We start from the raw sequence: 20,583 nt of genomic DNA, 5'->3' as shown, positions 1-20,583 counted from the left end.
CCGCACGCTCTGTCGAAGCTCTCGTACCGTAGTTTTGTTGAATGAAAGTACAAATAGATTGAGCGAGCAAGGTGAGTGAGAGAAAACTGCTGAGAGAATGTATTTTTGAATCACTTACTCTCAGAGCTATTTCCGCGCCGAAAAACCTGCACCCGTTTTTCGTAAAGGATCTCTCGTTTGGCGCTGTTGGCGCCGCTACACGTACACCTGACTCGACGGAGGCCAGACAAAGACGGCAAACAAATAAACAAGTGCACTCTCTCCGAGTTTTATGAGCGAGGGTACAAGTGCACCGCCGCCGCCGCGATGCACTTGCTCTCTAACTATTCTAAAAGTCTCTTTTTCTCTCCGGAATCTCATCGCGAGGCAACGTTTCAGCCAGACGGTTGGTTTAGCTTCCACCGTCGATTGCAGATGATTCGTTAGTCAATGGCTGAACACGGATGTGATGTGACGTTCTTAAGTTGGTTAAGAAGCAAAACCGATAGGCAGATATTTTCAGTTGAGGATCTGAAAACAAATTGAGTATTAGAACCAGAACCGGGTTAGGATTTTATTTTGTTTTTCTGAAAAGAACAATCAAGCAGCGCGCGTTCGATTGCGATGGTGGAGGAAGCCCCAAAAGTGCTGTTGTGCGGCTAAGCGATGAAAGCATAGTTATTTTCGGAAGTCTGATATTGCGCTGTATGTGATGAAGGAGCAAGTGACAGAGCTGTTTGTTTTGGATAGATTGTGCTGATTCAGCGTGTGAATAAAAACAAATGTGCACATGAAACGAATAGGAGGAGCCATCAACACGTGAAGAGAGAGCCCACCAAACAAGAGCGTTTTTCGATAACAGTAATCGGGGCAACAAGTTACTAAGTTGTTAAGTGCAGTTGGAGGATGCTTAGTGAAGATTGTTGTTTTGGCTAGAGGAAAAAGAACTGTTCAAAATTATAAGTGCCGAAGCACGGATAAAAGAAAGTGTAGTTTGAAATTGACATCTCAGGGTCGAACAAAGTGTTGCTTTCAACGACTGTTATTGATATGAATGCCATTGCCAAGATGTACCCGAAGTTAAGCGCTGTGGAGTTATCTGCAATTCTGATGAAAGGTAAGAGTACATTGACTTTTAGATTAATCCGAATGGTTGATCACATCCTAAATGGCTATGATGTTCGCTGAACCTTCCGATAGAAATTTCATCCTAGCACGCCTGCAAAGTGCATGCGTGTTGATCTGACTTGCAGGAGTTTCCAGACTCTTCCGACTGTTGAGATCAAACTCAAGAAAGAACGGCGGCGCGCCGGTCGCACTTGCCGCACTGAAATCGGGTGTGCCGTAATTATGTCATTTACTTCTGGCGCCTTAGCGTGACTTTAATTGGCGGTAGTCGAGCTTTCGAACGCGAGATAATGCCAGTTACTGCCAAACCGGGGACAAATAAATCATCCGGTTCGACTAGTTAGTTAAGGATATCGGCTAGACTCGCAGTACAATGTTGGGGCTGTCTACAGTTCAGGAATATTTGAGACGGTGCGTGCGTACCTATCTTTTTATTTTTACTACCAGACAAGAGTTCCAAATATAGTCAGGCGTCGGTACATCTTTCGTTGGGAATGTTTTTACGTTTCCTAGAATACTTCAAATTAATTAGCAGCTCTTCCGTGGCGAATCATCCGCCGAGCGACAGACGGATGCGTCGTTGCTTTTTTTGTAGGAGCAGACTTACGTAGACCGCAGTCGTGCACTCTCTTGTGAATGTAATCAAATGGAAATTATATTCAACCAGCCCGTGTATTCTATGGTCCAGCGATCAGGCCAAGTGAGCGCATGTTTAGACAGATGTTAGACTTTCTGTGGACGCGCTGTTTACTCATTAAATTAGTTTTCCTCTTTTCATCACTCCTGTCCGAATATGTATGCATGATTGTATATGTTTACAGCCTGCAGACTCTTTGGGTACGGTCTTGATTCGTGCGGATTCCGATGTCATTAAAATTTTGACGAACTAAAAATATTCCGACCGGATGTATACTCCATACCGCCGTCGCTGGACCGCAGCGCGCTGCCGTCGATTAAGAGCTGAAGTACAGACATATACGGCACACCGAAGTTCCGAAAGGTTCTCGGAAGATGTATGCCACTCCGTGTTGTAGTCCGTGTTTGATGCGGCGGGTTTTCTTACCTTTTCTCGGAATGGAAAAAGAGAGTAGGCGCGCATCGGGTTCTTTCGGGGAGAGGGCGGTTCCGTTTGGTTCGCGAATGATGCTACATATAATTATAGTCTCAATTTTATAGGAATATAAAACGAAGCGTTTGTTTTCCTTCCTTCACTTTGCTGTTGCAAGCAGGGTTGTAAGACCATGGACTTCGCGTGGGACCGCCACGCATAGGTTCACGTTATGGTGTGAAAGTATATTATCCGTGCGAAACAGGAAATTTCAAGCCAGCACACGGCAGCAGGAATGTTAACGCTTTATGACTTTGTCTGCCGCACGCAGCTTCCAGAGATGTGATGAGTGTGTTTGTTTTTAGGAGGTTTTTGATGAGCTGCGGTGGTCTGATTTCGAATGTTCTTTGAAGTAAGCTCTGGACAGACTGGTGAGCTGGACTTCTGTAGCCAGATTTCCTTCAACTCCCTACGTGCGTGCTCGTTTTCTCTAACATGCCTTTTCATCGTTAGTTTGATATTATTTCTGAAGCGGATCTGTTTCTGTAACGACCGGTTTTTGAACATTTTGAATAAAGTAAAAAAAGGGTTGAAATTTTCATAAAAAACATATGTACGTAAAAAATACCGTTTAGTAAAAGTTTTCCCAGATATTTTTCATGGGACATCCATAGCTACAGCTTCTATTTTGTGTTGTGCTTTACTCTTCCCTGCACCATATTGCAGCAATGTTCCGGCAATTCCCATGATATCACACCAGCAAATTACCCATCTGGTACAAACAAGGATGAACATAAAAAAGCTGACAAACTTCCAAACCACAAGCACACGGCTCTAAATTTCAATAATCCATTTCAACAAACTGACACACAACCATTTGCGATTTTCCAAGCTCTCGCCGGCCGGCCGTTACGTCGCCTTCCTGCCTTTCCTGGCTCGCTTCTGCCAGCCACGGCTCGATTACGAGTCCAACAGGAGATGATGCTTCCCAGAGGAAAAAAACGCACGAAAACGAAACTATACGTCGAGAAGATAAATCGCTCACTAAAACGCACCTGTGTCTTCTTTTATTTCGTTATAAAAACAGGAAGAAACGAGACAGAACTGAACATAAAACTCACATGCTGCTGCTGCCTCTCGTTTGCTTGCGACCGTCGAATGGCGTTGTTAAATTGCGAGGGGAATGAAACTTTTCGGGTAATACCCTAGAGGGGGAAAGTAGGGTTTGAAGCGGTGGTGGTGGTGGCGGCCAAAACAAGCGAAATCTCTCGCAAAGTGCTACGAAGACATAAATTATGAATTTTTGGGAGGTTCGCCGTGTACCCACCATCCCCCCATTCTGCTTCTCCATGAACAGCCGAAATGGTAAGAAGCTATCAAAACAAATCTGTCACGGTCCGCTTGAACTATGGTGCGATTCAGTCGGATGCAAATAAACAATCTCTACTTGATTCACGCTACCGCATGTCAAAGTGTCAGTATGGGAAGGGGGCAGATGGGGGTATGCCAGATGGCAGAGTAGGTGACTTGCTGGTGGTGGCAGCGGTAGGATGGAGAACTTCTTGGGAATTCACACTCGTTACTGGCGTCGTCAGAACGATGGTATTTCCCACCTACACACAGAGTCCCAGTCTGACAAGGTCCGGTCTGGTCGGGTCGGGTACGACGGGATGAACAGACGATGACGACTCGGTTGTATGGAAAGCTGATATAAATCTTCGTTTCTAAATATTTTAAGCTGTTATTTTAGCAAACAAAAATATTTGGCCCCACTCAGCTCTCTTTCTCTTTTCTCGTTCGCATGAAGTGCCCCTTCGGTCGGATGGTACGCAATCGCGATGACAAATCGTATTAGCATACCACATGGCCACCACATGAATCGGGCAAGCGTGAGGAAAAATTGATGGAAGAAGGGACGCAAACTGGTTGCCTCAGATCATACGTTGAACGCCGCCACTGACTGCCGCCGCCGGTTGGACGATGGCGACCGTGCCGTGGTGTGGAGAGATTTAGATAAAAGTTTGATTTATTCGGCTGACGCCAGCCTGACGCGGTTTCGGGAAAGATTGGATGGAAATTAATCATCTTTCCCAGCACAGCGCAGCGTGCTGAAGAAGCATGCCATCTGCTGGGATCACGACTGACGACTTCGTCTTCGTCAACGGTGACGTTCTGTTTGACAACGATCTTCCGTCCATCGGCTTTCCCAACTCAGCTGCCGGCCGCTGTAGCCACTAGAGGAGCGAGCGTGTCCGTCAAGCTCAACCAGATGTGGAGCTTCGGTTGCGATCCTTCCTCCTCGTTCCCATTCCAGCTCAGCTGGTGTGCTCTGACATGTTTCACTACAGTTATCGGAGCTGTATGAGTGGACAACAATATAGATAAACCATTTTCCGTGCAAAACACTGCAACCGTCACACGATGGAAGACTAAACATCATAGAAATGGTAAACATTGCCAGATGAGTAAATAAAGTGGCTCCTAGTGTGAGCTTGCTGTGGCTCTTATCGCCTTTCGTTTGTACTGGGGCAGACTGACAGAATGTAATACAGCAATAATTTATCCGAGTTTTGCTGAAATGCAAATCGTACAGGGTGCGAAACTCAACTTTTCATAATAGTGTTAGTATATCATTTACAAAAAAAAGTTCATTCGGAACTAATGACCGCTTTTATTTGATATTTCCCAGATGCTTGACAACGCATCTATTCTACAAAATTTGCTTATTTTTGACGTAGGACTACGTCTTTTTGAAAGGTAGCTGACCCTATTCGGTCATCCTAAAAAATCTATCTCGAAAAGTGGTCAGCTTTCGAACGCTAATAACTTAGCGGTCTCCAGATCGTTTTTTATTATTTTTGAACCAATCGATCGGAAAATCTCCTATGCGTCGACACAAATGAAGAAAAATATTGATTCTTGGGTTGCACACTTGAAAAATTTAAAATAATGAAGCATTGTCCAATCGGAAATGCTCGTTTCTCGTTTATTGGTTGGGAAAAACGTCATCAATGTTTTAATGTGTTCTTATAAAAAAAGTTACAGAATCTCTTTATCTCTGTGCTTGGGAAGTACGACCGAAAAAGCGACAAATCCTCCTCGTTGAATATCGAATCTATTATTGGTATTATGGGTTGAAGACCAATTTGATGTCTCTGCTTGGAGAGTACGTCAGCACCACCGTCGTTTGCACCACGGAAGAAACGCTGTAGAAAATTATCTAATTGACCAATCATTTTCAAACTTTTAGACAATATAATATAACCCATCAGTAAGCTTTAAGCATATTTATTTCATTCAACTTCAATACTATAACCGTATGCTCGTACCTTACGCTTAACTCCACTCATAAGGTTCTGTCATCTGGCTGCAACTTTTGCTGTACGGAAACCCACTTTTTCTTCATATCTTCCTTGGGATGCTTCCATAGTGCCCGCTTTATAACAGCCTAGTAATTTTCGAAGGGGGGGGCACTGCGGCGCACTTCGTTTGCCACATGAGCAGATCGCTTGCCAAAACATGTTTTTTTGGCAAACTTAGAAAGTTTCTGCTTCCTTACTTGCTCCGGAACATCAAACTTGTGCTGGGTGGTGAAGAACAGTAGCCCCGGAAACTGCCGGAAGTTCGCATTGACGTTAGTCTCATCATCCACGAGGAGACAATGAGACCTCGTCAGCATCTGGATGTACAGTGTCCGGGCCCGTGACTTTCCAACCGTATTTTGCCGTTCGTCACGATTTGGAGCCTTCTGCACTTTGTACGTTTGCCGTCCCTCCCGGTCCTTGGCTCTTTGAACGAAAGACTTGGACAGATTCCACTTTTTGGCCACATTTCTAACCGAAGCATTGAGATTGCACTTAAACGCTGTCACGGTACGCTTGTGATCCTGATCACTAATATAACATACATTCTGAACGCATTACTCCTTCCATTCGATGCTCGGAGTTTCGTAGTAACGTTTAATTACACGATTCACCATTGACTGCACGATTCCGAGCTGTTTTCCGATGTCCCAAATGAAAGAGTCGTGGATTTTACAGGTGCTTGCGCAAAATCAATTTGCGACGTTGCTTTTCAGATGACGCCATTTTTCAATTTTTCGAGAAACTTACAGCGATAAAAGTACAGTGTAAACAATACACTCTAAACTACTTCTACTCAAATCATATAGAGAAAATACCCAATGGGTAACTTTTTACGGCGTTTCTTCCGTGATGCAATTTGCTGTGGGACACCATTTAATTGGAAAACCACAAGTTAGACTGTCTTGAACTACGAACCAAGATTTGATACAGGGCAAATTGTGTTCCATCATATAAAATATTCAAATAGTCGAATTCATAGATTTTTGAAAATATATCGAATTGTAGCATACGCTTCGACCTAATAATGTTCAAATTTACTTTCTTTATTCGAAATCTATAGAAAGGTCCGTAACATCAACAATTAATGGGGAGGAACTGTACTTATAGGTGTATACATTAGTAGTCCTACGTCAAGCCTGAATTTGCGTTCTGAGACACAGATGCTTCTCCTTTTTTCTTCTAACCGCATGGTTGAAGTGCACAGACTATTCACGACTTATTTTTAGACGTGAATTTTTAAGGCACAACCGGCTTGTTTTGTCGGCTTAACACACAGCTGTATGAGGCTGATTGTTCCGTTTCGTAGTGTCTACCCTCGAACATGCTTGTACGGTTAACCAACTTGCGATTAGTGAAATGTAAACAAGCGATAAAAAATAGCAATTCATAAGCGACACAAACGCGACGATGACGGCTCTTCTAGGACACTAAACCGCCAACGATGAGCTATTTTCTGTTTTCAAATTCTGCTTCGCTCTCTCGCAAATACTGCGACCACCGTCAAAGGCGCCGTTTGTACGCCCGCCGTCGGTTTTATCGGAGTACACGCAGACATGCGATTTACACACATTTTCCTCTCTGGCAGAAACAGATGAAGGTACCGAGTAGCACATCTGTTTTCGTCTTGCACAACTGGCTTTGGTACATTGACCATGCCCCGCCATTGTGGTGTGGTATTCGGTAAAAGAAAACAAGCGCGCGTTTCAGGAATCTTTCAGACAGTTGTTTACAATTTCCTCCGGTGACACGCGGTCAATTAGGTGCGAATGAATTATTATAATTACACTCATCGTAAATTGTAAGGCGAACGTGTACGATAGCTTGCGGTAAAATCTCCAAAATTTAATTTCTGGATAAATCTAGTCGAGTTCCGAAAACACGGATGTATTTTATTTACTACTCAAACTAATAGCTGTTGAGCTGTGCCAAATCCCACATCACTCCCAGATTTTCGCGTTGCTTGCATTTCACAACTATTCCCGAACAATAAATCAGACCGGATCGGTTGCCGCTATTTTTGGGTATTTATGTTAATTATTCACCCTTCGTTTGTCGGATTGCCGTCGTCAGGGCAGGGCGGCTGCGACAATCCTTTCGGTTCAATTCGCCTTCGCCGTCACAAATGTGTTCACTTGGCGTTGAGGTGTGCAGTGCTGCAGCACGGAATAAGAGCGCGCAGAGCAGAGCAAAAAAGGAACCGATTTCTTGGAACCCTGGCGGCTGCTGCTAGGCTCTCGGACGTGTCTTTTGATAACGAATGTGCAAGTAAAGGCAAAAAAGCTGTTAAGGGCGCGACGAGAAACCGTCCAGTTATAGGTTTTAGCTTTTCTCTTGCAGAAAAGTCGTAAATTTAATCTTGCAGTAGAATTTTCAACGAGATGCTCGGATCTGTTTATTCCTTTGTTTGAAACCTTCCGTTTCAATCCCGTCAATGAATTGTCCAGTTAAATTAGAGCATTATGAATTTCCCTAATTCCAATACTGTTTCAAACCAATAAGTGGATTAATGGTTTCTCTGCAGCGCAGTTAATTCCTGCTCACATTTTTTGATTTTTGAGACTTTCGGAAACCAAAAAAAGGAGACTCCAATGTTGTTCTCGAGTTGGTAGAAACGGAGAAATCAGACACATTATCAATAACAGCCGATGCGACGCAGGGAAGAGCCGGCACCCAGAGAGGGCATAGCAGGATGGTGAAAAGATGCAAGATAAACCTTTTCACATAGCGGAAAATCTCTGGTCGTGCATGATTTGGCCGAACTGTCGACCAACAGATGGAGAGCGCATTAGCAGCTTCAGCAGCAGCGGCGACAGGAAGGATCGGAGAATGGCGAAAGCAATCGTTTGTAATGCGTGTTTGAGTTAGCCGAAGAGGGAGGCGGCATGTGCACACTGGACCCTCCAAACGTATATATGTATGTATATAATACATGAACTATAATCGGACAGATGGCGCCAAACCTACACACATATTATATTAATCCATCCCGCATACCCGGCAAGCTGTGTTCTTCTCCTGCTTAGCATCTTCAACTTACTTTCTTGCTGGCAAGACCGTTCACCCTCTCCCCATTCAGCAATCTCACTCTCTCTCACTGGCGGGCGTAATATGGCGCGTACCAACTTCGCAACCCGTTCCGTTCCCAATACAGCAGGAAGTCGCTTCCAACAAACAACAAATAATCCACAACTCCAAACAAATTGCAGTTGTTTTTCTTCCCACAAATTTCCCTCTTTCCTTTTTGATTCGGAACCCAAATGCGAGGATCTTGTTTGTTTGCATTTCACGCGGAGAGTTTGGCATTTGGCGCACCAGCTTTTCTTCTTTGTACGCTTTTGATCCGCAGTCAGCGCAAACACAATGGAGCCCTTCGTTAGCGTTAGCGTGGCGCCAGAGTAACGCGCCTTACTAATGAGATTTTTGACGAGCCAATGCCACTCGCCACTGATGATCACATACCATGGATCATTGCCCAATCGTCAGACGCACGATTTCCCGTGTAGCGATTTGCATTATTCGAAGTAAATTAAATAAACTGTGAATACATTAGCATCAATCGCCGCCGTTTTCTCCGTACCCCCATTCATGAAGCGCTCTTGCAGTGATTAGGTTTTACATGATGCAACGCAAGACGTTAATTGCTCAGCCCATCCAGCTGTGCACTGGAGACGTGACTTGTCACGTAACAAATGCCCCGCAGTGTCGCTGCGTTATCGTGTGCGTTATCGATTAGGAGGAAGTTTGCGGTGTGGGCCAGAAGCAGCAGCTGCTGCTATCACTTGTCAGCCATGTGGAATGGGTTCGATATCGAACTTGACATCTGATTTATGCAAATCGTATTCATAATTCGCTGAATGCACTCGAGTCGGCCCTATCTCGAACAAAACGGCCGCGCACGGGGGTAATACATTAATAATACTATGAATTGTCATCGTCACGCGGTCGACGGACATTCTGCCTGCCCATCGACTTCTGGCTGGGTGGTGCCTTACCACTTCGGTGCATCACCTCACGTTAATTAACATTTGACAGGGATTAGCCTGTTTGCGTTGTTTTCTTCCCTTGGTTTGGTTGCTCGATTGGTTGGTGTCCACTGGCGTGCCCATGGCGAGGCACGCAAGTCGAAAGGCTGTGAATACCAGAGTGAGTGGTCTAACTGAGCGTGGTTTACCATTAATCAGTCAGTTCCAAGTAACAAAATGTGTTTTAAAATGTAGTTTTAGTGCCAACGGTGGTCATCGATATTGATCTACAATTGTTTCGTCATTTAAAATAACAAATTCCACTCAAGGTTTGTTGCTCAATATTAAGTTCTTTTTGATAATAATTCTTGAATAAAAGCTGTAATAATTTGAAACTTGTAATGATGTGAACAAATTTAGAGAAGAGTCGTAGTTGTCCCTCATCCAGCAGCCTAGCTACGCGGCCAGTCCACTATAACCTGCCGTGCTTAATTTCTTTCACAATATCCGCATTTTTGATATGTTTGGTAAATTTCATAGTTCATGCGCCTGCGCCACATTCCTTCTTCTAATATGCCGCTACGAATTGATTGCATGATTTCTCACTCAAAAACACCAAGAGGTCGTCAGTCGCTTTTTTTCAACGTCCACGCTTTGTGGCCTTAAAGTACCACCCGGAGAATTAACATCTAATAGAGCGCTAGTTTCGTACAGAAGTACAGGCTACCGGACCTCAGCTGACTACGTAATCCGTAGAAGGTTCAGTTGGCAGCCGCTATCCGGCTTTTTACTTCACTGCTCCGCTTTCAATCTGGCGTTGATTGACTCTGCCTCTGCCGTCGCAAAGTTCCTTGATATGGTTTCAAAGCTATCTGCCAAGACTTGGAGTTAACTACCCTGGTGAAAATCGTGCCTCTCGTTTCAATGCAACCCTTTCAAAAGCGGTGTTAAACGGCATGCAGGATAAGCCGTCACCTTGTCTCAACCCTCGCCGCATCCTGAAGGGACTCGATATTGTCCCCGAGATGCACACGAAACACATCAATTGATCGAATGATAGCTCTGATCAGTCGCGTCAGTTTATTCGAAAAACCGTGTTCGTTCATTATCTGCCAAAGCTGGTGTGATGACGTTGTACTCCGAATATTTCTGCAAGATCTGTCGGACGGTAAAAATTAGGTCTGTAGTTGCGCGAGACCATATGAAGCTCGCCTGATATATCCCTACGAAACCATGTGCCATCGGTGACAACCGGCGTCACAGGATATGGGAGAATTTTTGGTGGGCTGCGTTTACCAGCCGTTCACCTTTTTTGTAGATGGGACAAACCACATTCATTCCTCCGGTAACTTCCCTTCCTCCCAAATCTACCCAGCAAATAACCCAGTGTAGAACCGTTACCAGCGTTTCTCGGCCATGGTTATAAAGCGGACCTTACCCGCGGCTTTGTTTTTCAGCAATCCGGTTTCTTATTTGATTTCTTGGAGATCATGTTCTGGGGCATTACTATACCTAGGCCACTCATAGGTTAACTTCCGTTGCGCCTCCTTCTGCGACTTTGCCATCGTTTATCGCAGCGTTCATCGAAGAACTGCTTTCATCTGTTGACCACCTCGCGCTCGTTACGATTAGATTCCCTCCCTCGGTCCTACGCATGTCAGGTTTCGGTGTGCAGCCTTTACGAGATTGGTTCACCTTATCGTAAAACCTGCGCGTGCCATTAGCTCGGAATAGTTGTTCAAATAATTGACGACCGCTGTCTTTCTTTTGGTGCTTTTTTACTCTTCAGGATCGTGGTCAACTGGTTCTATGCCCATCGGTATTTGGTCAAAATCTACCAAGTGGCAATGCTCAGATGATTTTCACAAACCTTTTTTACGTCTCCACCGATTGTTGGCATTCCCCATCAAACCAATTATTTGGTATACTCCGGAAGTTTTCTCATAGTGAATTCTACCCCAACCGCATTCGAAGTTTGAAGTACCTAACTCCTCGGAAGAAGGCAGTGCTTCTTCCAGTATTCGCGCGTAGTTCTCGGCCGATTGCGGGTAATCTAGCTGCCTAATGTTCAATTGAGGAGGGCGGCTTTGACTTATCTGGTATGCGGTTGACAGATTTGAGCGCATTTGGACTGCTACTAGTTGATGACCAGAGTTAATATCCGCATGCTGTAGCGAACCTTCATGACGTTAGAGAAGAACCGGCCATCTAAGAGCACTGGCTTTGTGGATATCTTTACGAGAGAGAAAGGTGTTTCGGATCACTAGGCTTGGGAAGCTGTCATGTTTATACATTGTTGACCGTTATCGTTCGTGTTGCTGTACAGGCTAAGGGATCCCATCACCAGTCTATACATTTCTTTACTGTGGACCTGGGTGTTAATATTCCGGATGACGATCTAGATGTTCTGTGGTGAACAACTATCGTACGTAACCTCCAGCCGCGCGTAGACCACTTCCCTTTCATTGTAGGGTCTGTCTTTATATGACCAGCGCACGTTGATCATGCTATAATTGAAGAAACGGCCCTTTATCATCAATAGACACATTCTTTCATTCTCTCATCGCCTTTCAATCTATCACGCGATCCTGCATTCTGCCCAACACTACAAAGCCCTTTCTCAGTTCGTGCCATCGGTCTGGTAAAACTGGGCTTTTCCGCCGCAGTTCTTCCAAACCTTACCTCCGTTACGACAGATTTCCTGCAGAGCTACGATGCCGAGCTTACGAGGTTCAAGCTGTTCGAAGAGCACCCGTTCGCCAGCAGCTAAATTTAGCAATGCTGCCGCAGTTTCAAGTACACAGTTTCCATTCGTCATCCTTGTTTAGTCGCCTAGGTCGATGTTGAATAGTCCGATTCGTAATCACTTGAATTTTCGTTGTAGTTTGATTTAGGTAGGTTGTACAGAGTTTTTAAACACGGAATGCTAAAAAACTGTTTTGAGGCTCTGAATGAGAAGCCAAGATTTTTCGAAGCATTCGTCTTTTACGGCCCGCTTTTAAACAACGTTAGAGGTTTAATCAAACGTTACTACTAGTCGCTTGTGTGTGATGGAGATGCAATAGCGCTTGGAAGCACTTAACAGCAACAGGATGAACTTCAATGATTATAGCAGAAAAATATATGGGCATTTATATCTGCCTTGAGGTACGCCATGCATGACCTCAAAAGATTATAAAATAATATTTTCAATTTTGATCGACATAGTTCTATCGGTAAGGTACGATTCAAACCAATTAGGGCAGAATCGAACCATACGCCGCTTTGAAGTCTATGAGCAGATGGTGGAACTGCAAGTTGAATTCTCGGAATTCATCGAGATCCTGTGCGATTCGTTGGTTTGCGTAATGCAGCTGTTTGCTCTCGACTTTGCTTTGTGTTTGAATAACGAAAATATATTAACACATTGTCAGAATGAATTACCTACGAATGGCCGAAACACAAATGGCCGAACCACGAATGGCCGAAATAGAAATGGCTGAAATAACAAATGGCATAATATTATTCGGCCATTTGGTGCCAGCCCGTCGGGTATTGCTATGTTGGTTTTAAAATGTCAAGCCAATCACTCAGAAAACCGTGCTCCTTTATTAGATTAATCATGTTTTAACTACTGATTAGAAGTACTAATCGAAATAAGCGTTTGTAGTTTATGATTGTAAATGGATCGTAACATCTGTTGTGTTAAAATTAAATGATATATTTTCCTCATTTCCACGGCTGTTGGTAATAAATCATTAAAGTAGAAATTTTTAAATCTGCCCATAAAATCAGGTTATTCCTCTTCATTAATATCTAAAAATTTTATGTTTCTCTTGAATGTTGTAATACTCCAGTACCCCACCTGTTGGCATGATCTAGGCACGCCGGTGCAGTGGTGATGATCATCTATCGTTTACCTTCCAAGCCAGCAATGCAGAAGCACTTCGAGTATCACTCAAACAAGATTAGCAAACGCAACTGTTTGTCAAATCATCATGAGACAAGAAAAACGCCGCCCTAAAGTAAATCCCAACTGCCATGAGAACAAGTTCGCCGGATGCCGTATTAATCACACTTTGAAAAATTCCCAATGATTATAACCCCCTAACAGCTTCCGTTTTGAATTCGACGCCAAATCACCTCCTTCGTGTCTTGTGTCACATTCCTAAAGCGAGCTAATCAACCATATTTACGGAGCCGCCCACTTGACCATTCCTAGAATGAAGTGTAAACCATCTGGTAAATGCCAATAAAAAGCAGAACCGCACTAATGAGAATCAACACACCGCATTACGTATCGCTTTCGCGTTAAAACCCCCCGACAGGCATCGGCAACGGCAACGGCAACGGCAGCTGCTGCTTTTGATGGTGAAAAAAGTTACAATAATCAGCGCGACAACTGGCGCTGCCTGAATGTAAACAAACTATACGCGAGGCGAGGGTTGATTAACTACTGGCCTAGCCTTCCTCCGATCTCGGTTGCCCCCTTCTCGGGTTGCTTCCAACCCGGTTGGACCAGTCGGCCAATAGACTCGCAATGTGGGTGAAGCAGTCGGTCGGTCGTGGGTTGATTGAATCACACGAAGCAGACGATGCTAGAGATGTTGTTGGTCGTTAAATTATGCTGCGTTTTAGCTACGGTGTGAGCTCGATATGTGTGCCTTTTCTCGCCCTTTTCGCATGTGAAGGGGCGACAGAACATACTGTAAGACTCTGGTATTGTGGAAACATGTGCGCAAAATTGAAATGATTTTCCTTAATACATGCAAAAATGTGTACATATCCCATTCTTGTCCGTCTGGCACGATGGGAGGCGTGGGCCAGGGCCTGCGAGGAAGCATTCTGGGCAGATCATCGCAGCAGCGTGAAACACGATGCAACCAGACGCTCGTTTGCTTGCTGGATTATTTATGCCTTTTTAAACTTTCAAATGTACCGAAATACGAGACTGTGCGAATAATAACAATAAAAGAAGGTCTCTCCTTTAACCATTTCTCGCGGCAGCTTTGACAATTTAAAACAGACTTGCTTTCAGGTTCGTTGGCAAGGGGAAGGACACTACTGTCACATTTGCTTCGTTCATGCGGTCGCTGTTCGCTGTTCTCGGATTGGGGCTCTCTCTACGTACGTGTTGGTGCTTGCGAGAGTCTGGCGAGACGGGTTCAGCACAATCTGGCGCCGTCATTTGGCGTATAATAAAGAACAATAACACATCACGAGAGGCGTTGCGAAGAAGATGCAGGAGAAACCGAAACATATAAAACAGTGCAGCAGTTGCGGAGAATGGCTGCTGCGGAAGATTTGTCTATGAAGCGGTATTCCAAATCATATGCCGATCTTTATGAGCTGCACCATACATCGTTTTATTGTCCACTTTGGATTGGAACAGTTGACCGAATCCACCTAGTGATGGTGAACGAACTTTCTTTGTGCTTTGAGAAATTGATGAATGAGACAGATTTGATATTCGTTTAAATAAACTAAAAGATGATGGGAAAAGGTTGAATGTTCGCTAATCTATACCATTCGTTCAGTATTTAATTGGCAGATGGGCCGCTTATGTCTCTCTTTAACCACAGCAGCGTTTCCACCAAGTTTATGCAACAATTAACATTTACAAGTTAATTTATTGCATCGATGTGTTTAAACTGATTGCAGCACAACAGTTGCGGGAGATGCACATGTGCAGCTGTATCCTACGGCTGGCTCTAATTTAGTTATGGCACTGCCCATAAAGCAAACCGAACGAATGTGCCGGTACTCGGTAAAACGGCAGCGTAAAGTCGTGAGAGTTGTTCGCTATTAATAGTCCTTTTACACACTGTCTTCGGTGACATAACGTGCGTGTATTGTGCGGACAGCCATCCCTCAGTTGGTTGACATGAAGTTCATTAATTGATTACACATGTTCTAAATAAAAACCGGCGGTCATCACGTTCAAATTGTCATCGAAAAATGCGAGTTCGTCAGCTTTTCCTGAGTAGGTGGCGCTCCCATTATACGATTTTATATGACTGCATTCCGTGAAATGTAAAAATCCAGACGCCGCCGCAGCCACCGTCGTCATTGCTGTTGCGTTAAATGAGACAAAGAAACCGTCCAGCCAGCGGTCGAAAATAGCACTCCCCAGAACCGGCTGCAATTTGCATAAATTAGCTTTCACACTGACATAAAAATGATTCCCGCGAAATCGATTCGAGTCATGCTATTTTTTGGCAGTCGATCGCATCCACATGGCAAATCTCCACTCCTTGGCAAAGATCAATATAAGCTTCATAATCGTAGGTGGCTTTCTTTGCAAATGGTTCTTCTTCGACCACAACCACAGGTTCTGGCCTAAATCGGGTGCAAGTGTAATGGCACAAATATGTAAATACCATTAAATCGTAATATCCGGCTTACCGATCAAGCAGAAGCGCTCTTCCATGAAAATATTCACACTCCCTGACACTCGTTAAACTCGTAAATTATACCCCGTCGCAGCCAACCGGTTGGTTTCGTCACCCAACTAGCATGCTACTATATAGTACGGGTGCACTCCCCCTCCAAAACTTCTTTAGTCTGCTGTACAGGCAGCGACCAGCGATACGCAATTACAATTTTCTTCCCTTCCGTACCATTTGATTCGACTCTGGAGGGATATATTCACATCTGGCAGCACCTGTCCGTCGGTCGGTTTCCTGCTTTCTTCACTTTGTTGCTCTTTTATGGGGTCCATCTGGAAATGGTCGGCCGTCTGTTCGACCTTGTACAATTATAACATTATCTAACTTTTTTTTCTTCTTCTCCGATCTTTTAAAGGTGCCGCAATGTCCGCTGCCTCGCTGGAGCGCGATTCCGGTTTCAATTCAGGAAGTTCCGAACACGAAGATGATCTGAAAAGTCTCGATCAAAGCTCAAGGGACGGTTTGGTAACGCCGGAAAACAGTTCAATTGACTCTGTAGAAGTCAAACTTCCACAGGCTGCAACCACTAAAAATAAACGGAAAAGTTCCGAACCGTTGCGAGTTATTTCGGACTCAGAACTTCTGGGGCCGATCAAAAAGCGAATTCGCTATGGTGAGCAGCAGCTGAGAGATGCAGACAAGGAAAGTCTTGACCATCACGTTGGCAGCAACCCGTTTCGACCATGGGCTCCAAACGAGGAAATGCCTGGAGGTCATCCCCTGCCAGCACACTTTCCCAACCCGGCCGATCTGCTGGTCAGACATCCGGGTGTTACTACGCTTCATCGTGCTATCAGCATCAAACCCCTGGATCAACTTCAGCAACCGAAACCTTCCTTTTATTCACCGTCCTCCAAGTCACCTTCCACAGCACCCTACCAGCAGCAGCCACTTGCTTTGGTCGCCAAGAAAACCGACGCCTCAAAACGATCTCCTCCAAGTCAGGACGATCTCCGACGAAATCTAAACCTACTACATCAAACCGATCGATCCGTTTTCATCCCACCACCGCCAGTTCGATCGGGCGAATGCTCGGACACATCCCTGGGGAAACCAGCCCATCCTCGCAACTACAAGAACATGACTCGGGAACGACGGATCGAAGCCAATGCTCGCGAGCGGACCCGTGTGCATACGATCTCTGCAGCCTACGAAAAGCTTCGACATGCAGTTCCCGCCTACTCCAATTCGCAAAAACTGTCCAAGCTATCAATTCTGCGAATCGCGTGTTCCTACATCCTGACTCTCAGCCGGATGGCCGGTGAAGACTACAGCGCAGATGGCTCCGAGCCGTCTGTAGACGAATGTGTTGAGATGGTGACGAAAACTATTCAGACGGAGGGTAAAATCAAAAAGAAGAAAGACGAATGAAATTTGTCCGGCGCGGGCTGACGCGTCCTTCATGCGTCACTAATCGAAACGCTTAGCAATCGTGCTACAACTGTCAAATGGAATTTGAACCTCTTCCGACCAAAACAAAATGTAGTTTACTTGGATTCGTTTTACGTAGTCGTTGATCCCAATTTACTGAACCATCGGGCAGGTATGTTGTAAGACCAAGAGTTTTTAATTTATTTGCTTGTCAAAAAATCAAACATGAGTGGATTTCATGGAGCTAAATACAATTGCGTAAGAGTTAGAATTTATACTAAGAAACATGTGAGAGTACAAACTAGATGAGCAGGAAACGTGCAGGTCTGATTCGATGCCATAAGAACTTTCTACTAACCTAAACAGTACATCGAGACAATAAAAATCGCCAAAAATAAAAATGAAAACATTAAAACAATGGTCATTGTGATTTTTCAAGTAGATTCCAAGCACAACATTAGGTGCCATATGCATAAGCAAACAGTCAACATCTGTATTTAAATAATCTCGCAGACTGGCAGGGTTAAACTAGTTGACACAAAACACAGTTGAGCATTTTTTTCCCTCCATATGCCAATCAGTATAGCTTTTAGCGAGTTCAGAATTTGTAAGAACGATTTTGCACTAATGAAATTGGTCACATGCGTAGGGGAAGGGTTCTTTAAAAAGCCCTTAAAAGTGTTTTAAAGCAAACAATTAACTGGTCGTCAATAGTTAGTATTTAAATAATTGTAATTATTACTAGCACGTAAGAAATATTTATAAGCAAATCAAATTTGTGATTGTTTTGTAATCAATTTTTATTACGAATACAGTATCTAAAGTTTTACTGGAAAAAACGATACATTGTGAAATCATGAGTAATAAAAACGAAAACTATTTTCGAGTCAATTTAATTTTGGATCGTTGGTTTTGATAATACTGATGTATCACAACAATATCCCTTTGCATAGCGTTTGTCAAGTTAAGCTGCGGTAAGTATTGTTGAAAGAATAGAGAAACAACAGAAAAGTCTTCTTTGACGGTTTGAAGAGAAGGTCTTTGAAGAGAACAAATTGGTCACGATATCCCAACGAGGTAAGTGTGCCCAGAGTTTGTGGTAGTTTGTGCACAGGTCCTAAGCAACAATCTGGGATTTATTATTATTATTTTATTACTGAGTTTACCTGGAATAGGTGTAAAACAAAAAAAAAAAATGAAAACGGTAAAATACACGCAATAGAGTAGGGTGGGGCATAAGTGCAAGGTTTAAAGTTGTCATCAATTTTCGCGAGATATAAAGAAGGACAACAACGAAATATATTTTATAGTGATGCAGCTACTCAATGTCTTTACATTCCACTATAAATCATCTGTAACAATAGTGTTATTGAACATAAATTCTTCATTCTTCTGATCAAGTACCGATGCGCACTTCTACCCCACTAGCGGGGCAAAAATGCAAATACCGCGGGGCAAAAGTGCGAAGCTCTAATCCATGAAATCAGCACAACGGTAGCTAACAAAACCATATTATCTTCAATCTGCGGTATGTTTCGGTAAGGAATATTCTCAATTTACACCTTTTCTATTTTGCGCTGGTGTATTGCAGCCACCGACAGATCGAAACTTTCCCAAACGTTTGTTTTTAGTTTCATCAGCGGGAAAATATTGTTTTCCTTCGACCAACATCTGTAGAGCAAACAGTTTTCTGCAGATCTTCCATTTCTAGTATCTGTAATATAGTGCCAAAAGCAGTATAATCAGCCATACATTTTTGCCTGGTCCATGAATCGCAATTTTGCCCCGTCCGTGAATCGCACTTTTATGCGCTTGACGGGGTTTGATTAAATTATGGAAATGCGAAATATTTTTTGTAAACTCTTTTCACCGTATTTTCAAAACAGATATGCGAGTTATGTAAAACACTGCTAGAAATTTCCAACAAGTAATATCCTCCTGTTGATATCGTATTTGCCGTATAACAAAAAATTACATCAAAACCGCCCTAAGATAACATTTGCACATAACTTAGCAACTATGCTTCGTAAGCAACCAAAGTTTGCGCTAGATTCAAGCTGTCAAAGTAGTCACCCATTAATTCCAATGTAGTCAATTTACTCGGAATCTGCACCGATAAATCATTAAATCGCCCTTTTACCCCACCTTACCCCCCTCCCCTTACAACAAAGGTAAAAATGTAGTTTCAACCACATTTATGGTTGTTTTAGTAGTAGTAGTAGTAGTAGTAGTAGTAGTAGTAGTAGTAGTAGTAGTAGTAGTAGTAGTAGTAGTAGGGGAAAGCCACCATCATTTCAAGGACTTGCCAATGTATGTGGGTAGAATTACAGTAGATCCAAATTTGATTATCAAATGAATTTCACACTAGTGCTGTTACAGAAGGGCCAAAAGGGATTGGGCGGACCCACAAGCAGATGCACTTGTGCGCATTCCGAAGTTATAAGAGTCGCCTTCCAGGATTAGGATCCTTCCATGTAATAATCAATTTCGCTGTACCAACTTTAACCCACGTGGTGATTTGTTTGTTTTGAACTGAGAAGTGCCATATTTGCTTCAGACCTTAAGGATTCAGGTTTGCAATCCACTCCGTCATCCAGCCTTCCACATTTATGATATCAATAATAATACTGTTAATAATATGATATTAAGATGATGTGGTGTATATGTGGTAAAAATGGAACAATCTAGTACTTCGTATGGAATAGAGTAGCATCCTTTGAGGTTCCATGTGTGCTTCTAATAGTTAATTTAATTTTTCATTCTGGTATCCATGTGCAGTATTAAGACTCGCTTTGGCCAAAGTTTTTACTATATAGCAGGAGATGCTTCATAAGCTAAAACGAAAAAAATAATAAACAAAACTTATAAGGCTTACCTATTAGCTAGGCCGTGTGGCTCCGTCGCCTCTCCAAAACCGCGGTTTTGAGACCAGGCAGCCGGGAACCACCCAGCATCGCACCTCCTAGCTTGGATACTCAATAGAGCATTACCAGGTATGGCCACGTGGAGGCGCTAGGTAGGGGCTTGAGATAGCTAGAGCTATATTGGACGCTCCTCAATTGCCTTCCCCATTTCATACTCACAACCACATTTATGGTTGTTTTACGCACAAACAAAAATTTCATTTTGTTCCAAACTGATATGTATGATTGAAATGAAAATATTTATTGTTATATCGAAAACTCAATTGGACAAAACTTTACTTTTAATTCAAAACTGTTATTTTCTTGATTCAAATAGAATTTCGTTTTGAAACAAAAATATTTTTAGGTTGTTATAAAAATTTCGTTTGAAACAAATTT

General features: G+C 43.4%; 1 protein-coding gene across 1 annotated transcript; it reads left to right on the top strand.

Moving 5' to 3' along the window:
* The first annotated feature begins 445 nt into the window (after positions 1-445).
* LOC128741958 (transcription factor ATOH1) lies at positions 446-18,162 on the top strand. The gene is made up of 2 exons (XM_053838101.1): positions 446-1,096; positions 16,266-18,162. Exons 1-2 carry the CDS (start codon positions 1,030-1,032, stop codon positions 17,279-17,281), a joined length of 1,083 nt encoding a protein of 360 aa, XP_053694076.1. The 5' UTR covers positions 446-1,029; the 3' UTR covers positions 17,282-18,162.
* The last annotated feature ends 2,421 nt before the right edge of the window (positions 18,163-20,583 follow it).

The sequence above is a fragment of the Sabethes cyaneus genome, chromosome 3 (assembly GCF_943734655.1).
Source record: "Sabethes cyaneus chromosome 3, idSabCyanKW18_F2, whole genome shotgun sequence".
In the NCBI taxonomy this organism is placed as follows: Eukaryota; Metazoa; Arthropoda; class Insecta; order Diptera; family Culicidae; genus Sabethes; species Sabethes cyaneus.
The sequence above is the reverse complement of the archived record's forward strand: the minus strand, read 5'-3'. Positions and strand labels throughout refer to the sequence as shown.